Source organism: Salvelinus namaycush, chromosome 10 (genome assembly GCF_016432855.1).
Source record: "Salvelinus namaycush isolate Seneca chromosome 10, SaNama_1.0, whole genome shotgun sequence".
Taxonomy (NCBI): domain Eukaryota; kingdom Metazoa; phylum Chordata; class Actinopteri; order Salmoniformes; family Salmonidae; genus Salvelinus; species Salvelinus namaycush.
Window position 1 is genome coordinate 47,286,297 of NC_052316.1, and position 5,365 is coordinate 47,291,661.

General features: G+C 44.9%; 1 protein-coding gene across 6 annotated transcripts in view; it reads right to left on the bottom strand.

Annotated features, from left to right (window-relative positions):
* Positions 1-537: 537 nt before the first annotated feature.
* Positions 538-5,365, bottom strand: part of LOC120055113 (histone deacetylase complex subunit SAP130-like) — a 47,148-nt gene continuing 42,320 nt past the window's right edge. For 4 of the 6 annotated variants that reach the window (XM_039003034.1, XM_039003031.1, XM_039003033.1 and 1 more), the window contains exons 20-21: positions 4,238-4,351; positions 538-1,220 (exon numbers count right to left, since the gene is read on the bottom strand). In XM_039003034.1, the coding sequence (XP_038858962.1) occupies positions 1,062-1,220; positions 4,238-4,351 (273 nt within the window). In that variant the 3' untranslated portion in view covers positions 538-1,061. The other 2 variants (XM_039003036.1, XM_039003035.1) reach the window with 2 other exon arrangements.

The following is a 5,365-nucleotide window of genomic DNA, read 5'->3' on the forward strand; positions in this document are numbered from 1 at the left end:
GGTATTTTAAAGATACGTCACAAAGGTTTTATTTCTGCCAGTAGTTGTGAAAGTAACACCCCCCAAAGCGAGACATTGTTGAGCAACGTCATCCACTTCATACGATGCGTTACAGCCTTGGTTTCCCCCTTCACATGACGATGTTACCAATTCCAATTCCTACAACACGTTTGAAGTTTGTAAGTGCTTTTAAGATTCCGTTCAACCTCTGCTTTTTGACAAGAAGTAACTTGAACTGAATACCAAAATAATACCAAAATAAACTCTAAAATAGGAAAACCGATAAGACCTGAGCTCTGTAAAAAGTAAAACAAAAAGAAGGAGCAATCAGGCAGTGTTATCTTCCAAATGGCACCCTATTCCCTATATAGTGCACTACTTTTGTTCAGGACACATAGGGCTCTAGTCAAAAGTAGTGCACTATATAGGGAATAGGCTTCCATAGGGCTCTAGTCAAAAGTAGTGCACTATATAGGGAATAGGCTTCCATAGGGCTCTAGTCAAAAGTAGTGCACTATATAGGGAATAGGCTTCCATAGGGCTCTAGTCAAAAGTAGTGCACTATATAGGGAATAGGCTTCCATAGGGCTCTAGTCAAAAGTAGTGCACTATATAGGGAATAGGGTGCCATTTGTAAGACACAGTGTTGAGTCTTCTTCAGTGAGAACATATTCCTAGAGGGATTTCTTTCCAGCCAGTGAGTTCTGACTTAAGCAACAGGAGGGTTCTAGTCAGGTTGTCCACCCAGCTTCAGTGCTCAGACAGAGATAGAGGGTGTGGTTGAGTAGCTGTCATAGTGCCAACAGTTCCACCTCTAGCTCCCAGCAGATCTTCCACCCTGTCCTCCCGTAGCGCTAGGGCAGAGGTGGGTCGTGTTCATTAGGCACATAAGCAGCAGAAAACAAACACAAACAGGGAGAGACTACACCCCCCCCCTTGACTTGTCCACTGAGAAACGTTTACATTTTCTTCTTCAGTTGCAAATCAAGAAAACGTTTTAAAAACATTGCATGCTCTAACGAACAGATCCATGACGTTGGTGATGGAACAGGAAGCCCGGGCTAGGCCCGATCCTTACGTTTCAGTTTGTTAGACTTTTTGACATCTCCGTTCTGGTTGAGCAGCTTTAGGACCTTGTCTTTGTGGTCCAGAACTTTCATCATAGTGTCCCGGGCCTCTGTAACCTGGTCCATCACTAGCTTACAGCGCTGCATGTTACCCTGCACACAGAACCAACATTCAGTTAGGCCTACATGACAACACTGTACAAGTATCACACTATGGAGTAACACTGAGTATAAAAACAAAATCGATGCACTGAAATTGACTGGACTCCCCACTCCCAACTGTGACTGTGCTAAATAAACTTGTGACTTTTGTGTAACATGTGAGCCGTCAAAATGGATTTCCTCTTGAAGGACAATAAATGTCATCAAGCGCTCAACCAATCAATCAATCAATCAACCAATCAATCACTTAATCAATCAATCCTCGTACCTGTATGAGTTAACCTATATGATGTATTTGTTACTGTACCCACATCCTGTATGAGTTAACCTATATGATGTATTTGGTACTGTTACTGTACCCACATCCTGTATGAGTTAACCTATATGATGTATTTGTTACTGTACCCACATCCTGTATGAGTTAACCTATATGATGCATTTGGTACTGACCCACATCCTGTATGAGTTAACCTATATGATGTATTTGGTACTGTTACTGTACCCACATCCTGTATGAGTTAACCTATATGATGTATTTGTTACTGTACCCACATCCTGTATGAGTTAACCTATATGATGTATTTGGTACTGTTACTGTACCCACATCCTGTATGAGTTAACCTATATGATGTATTTGGTACTGTTACTGTACCCACATCCTGTATGAGTTAACCTATATGATGCATTTGGTACTGTACCCACATCCTGTATGAGTTAACCTATATGATGTATTTGGTACTGACCCACATCCTGTATGAGTTAACCTATATGATGTATTTGGTACTGTTACTGTACCCACATCCTGTATGAGTTAACCTGTATGATGACGTGGTTAAGAAAGAGTGTTTTGAACACTGATGTTAACCTTCCTGGTTATAACCTTTTTCGGCAAGACAGATCTTCCAAAGGTGGGGGAGTGGCAATCTTTACCAAGGATCACCTTCAGTGATCGGTTGTCTCCACCAAGTCTGTCCCCAAACAATTTGATTTGCTGGTTTTAAGCATGACACTTTTAAATAGCTCTTTGTTGACTGTTGCTGGGTGCTATCGTCCTCCATCAGCACCGGCCTGCACCCTACCTGCCTTAAGCTCTCTCCTGGACCCTTACACTAAGTCTGAATTTGTCCTGCTAGGTGACCTAAACTGGGACATACTTAAACCACCTGACCAAGTCCTAAAGCAATGGGACTCCCTAAATGTTTCTCAGATTATCACCAATCCCACAAGGTATGACTCCAAACACCCATATAAGGTTAAACTCCCTTGTTGTTATCCTCACAAATAATCCTGATAGGTATCAGAGGCCAAGTCCTTCATGAACTGGCCTCTGTAAATTGGTATAGAATCAGCTTGATCCCCTCTGTCGAAGACGCTTGGACCTTTTTTGTTGTTGATTGTTAACAAACACGCCCCCCATAAAGAAAATGAGAATTATTCCACCTCAAGAATTCCATGTGGCGAAAGGCTCGGCACACACATACTCAGGCTGACTGGCTCTCGTTCAGGCAAATGAGAAATAAGTGCACTCAGGCTATCCGAAAGGCCAAAGTTAGTAACTTTAAGGAGCAGTTCTTTCTCTGTGGGTCTAACCCCAAGAATTCTGGAAAACGGTTAAAGACCTGGAGATTAAACCCTCCTCCTCACAGCTGCCCATGTCCCTTAATGTTGATGATGTGGTTGTTACAGACAAGAAGCACATGGCTGAGCTCTTTAATCACCACTTCATTAAGTCAGGATTCCTATTTGACTCAGCCATGCCTCCTTGCCCGTCCAACATTTCCTCATCTCCCACCCCTTCTAATGCGACTAGCTCTGACGCTTCTCACTCTTTTTCCCCTGACCCGCTACAAAGTTTCTCCCTGCAGGCGGTCACTGAGTCCGAGGTGCTAAAGGAGCTCCTTAAACTTGACCCCAATAAAACATCTGGGTCAGATGGTTTAGACTCTTTCTTCTTTAAGGTTGCTGCCCCTATCATCACCAAGCCTATCTCCAACCTTTTTAACCTGTCTCTCCTCTCTGGGGAGGTTCCCATTGCCTGGAAGGCAGCCACGGTTCATCCTTTATTTAAAAGGGGGAGATCAAGCTGATCCTAACTGTTATAGGCCTATTTCTATTTTGCCCTGTTTATCAAAAGTGTTGGAAAAACTTGTCAATAATCAACTGACTGGCTTTCTTGATGTCTATAGTATTCTCTCTGGTATGAAATCTGGTTTCTGCTCAGGTTATGGATGTGTCACTGCCACCTTAAGGTCCTCAATGATGTCACCATTGCCCTTGATTCTAAGCAATATTGTGCTGCTATTTTTATTGACTTGGCCAACGCTTTTGATACGGTAGACCATTCCACTCTCGTGGGCCGGCTAAGGAGTATTGGTGTCTCTGAGGGGTCTTTGGCCTGGTTTGCTAACTACCTCTCTAAGACTGCAGTGTATAAAGTGTTTAAAGTCAGAACATCTGCTGTCTCAGCCACTGCCTGTCACCAAGAAAGTACCCCAAGGCTCGATCCTAAGTCCCACGTTCTTCTCAATTTACATCAACAACATAGCTCAGGCAGTAGGAAGCTCTCTCATCCATTTATATGCAGATGATACAGTCTTATACTCGGCTGGCCCTTCCCCGGATTTTGTGTTAAACGCTCTACAACAAAGCTTTCTTAGTGTCCAACAAGCTGTCTCTACCCTTAACCTTGTTCTGAACACCTCCAAAACAAAGGTCATGTGGTTTGGTAAGAAGAATGCCCCTCTCCCCACAGGTGTTATAACTACCTCTGAGGGTTTAGAGCTTGAGGTAGTCACCTCATACAAGTACTTGGGAGTATGGCTAGACGGTACACTGTCCTTCTCTCAGCACATATCAAAGCTGCAGGCTAAAGTTATCACTAGACTTGGTTTTCTCAATCGTAATCGCTCCTCTTTCACCCCAGCTGCCAAACTAACCCTGATTCAGATGACCATCCTACCCATGCTAGAAAATGATGTTGTACATTTACTGTTACTGTACCCACAAACCTGTATGAGTTCGTTAATGCGGTGCAGCTCGTTGTCGACCCCGGCCCTCTTCTTAGGGATCAGCCCCTCCTGGAGGGACGTCAGTCTGCTATAGACATCATGCTCCAGGTTTGACTAGGGGTCAGAGGTTAGAGGTCAGAGATCAGCCTGGAGGGACGTCAGTCTGCTATATACATCATGCTCCAGGTTTGACTAGGGGTCAGAAGTTAGAGGTCAGAGATCAGCCTGGAGGGACGTCATTCTGCTATAGACATCATGCTCCAGGTTTGACTAGGGGTCAGAGGTTAGAGGTCAGAGATCAGCCTGGAGGGACGTCATTCTGCTATATACATCATGCTCCAGGTTTGACTTGGGGTCAGAGGTTAGAGATCAGCCTGAAGGGAAGTCAGTCTGCTATAGACATCATGCTCCAGGTTTGACTAGGGGTCAGAGGTTAGAGGTCAGAGATCAGCCTGGAGGGACGTCAGTCTGCTATATACATCATGCTCCAGGTTTGACTAGGGGTCAGAGGTTAGAGATCAGCCTGGAGGGATGTCAGTCTGCTATAGACATCATGCTCCAGGTTTGACTAGGGGTCAGAGGTTAGAGGTCAGAGATCAGCCTGGAGGGACGTCAGTCTGCTATATACATCATGCTCCAGGTTTGACTAGGGGTCAGAGGTTAGAGATCAGCCTGGAGGGAAGTCAGTCTGCTATAGACATCATGCTCCAGGTTTGACTAGGGGTCAGAGGTTAGAGATCAGCCTGGAGGGACGTCATTCTGCTATAGACATCATGCTCCAGGTTTGACTAGGGGTCAGAGGTTAGAGGTCAGAGATCAGCCTGGAGGGACGTCAGTCTGCTATATACATCATGCTCCAGGTTTGACTAGGGGTCAGAGGTTAGAGATCAGCCTGGAGGGACGTCAGTCTGCTATATACATCATGCTCCAGGTTTGACTAGGGGTCAGAGGTTAGAGATCAGCCTGGAGGGACGTCATTCTGCTATAGACATCATGCTCCAGGTTTGACTAGGGGTCAGAGGTCAGAGATCAGCCTGGAAGGACGTCATTCTGCTATATACATCATGCTCCATGTTCGACTAGGGGTCAGAGGTTACAGATCCAGCCTGGGGGGACGTCAGTATGCTA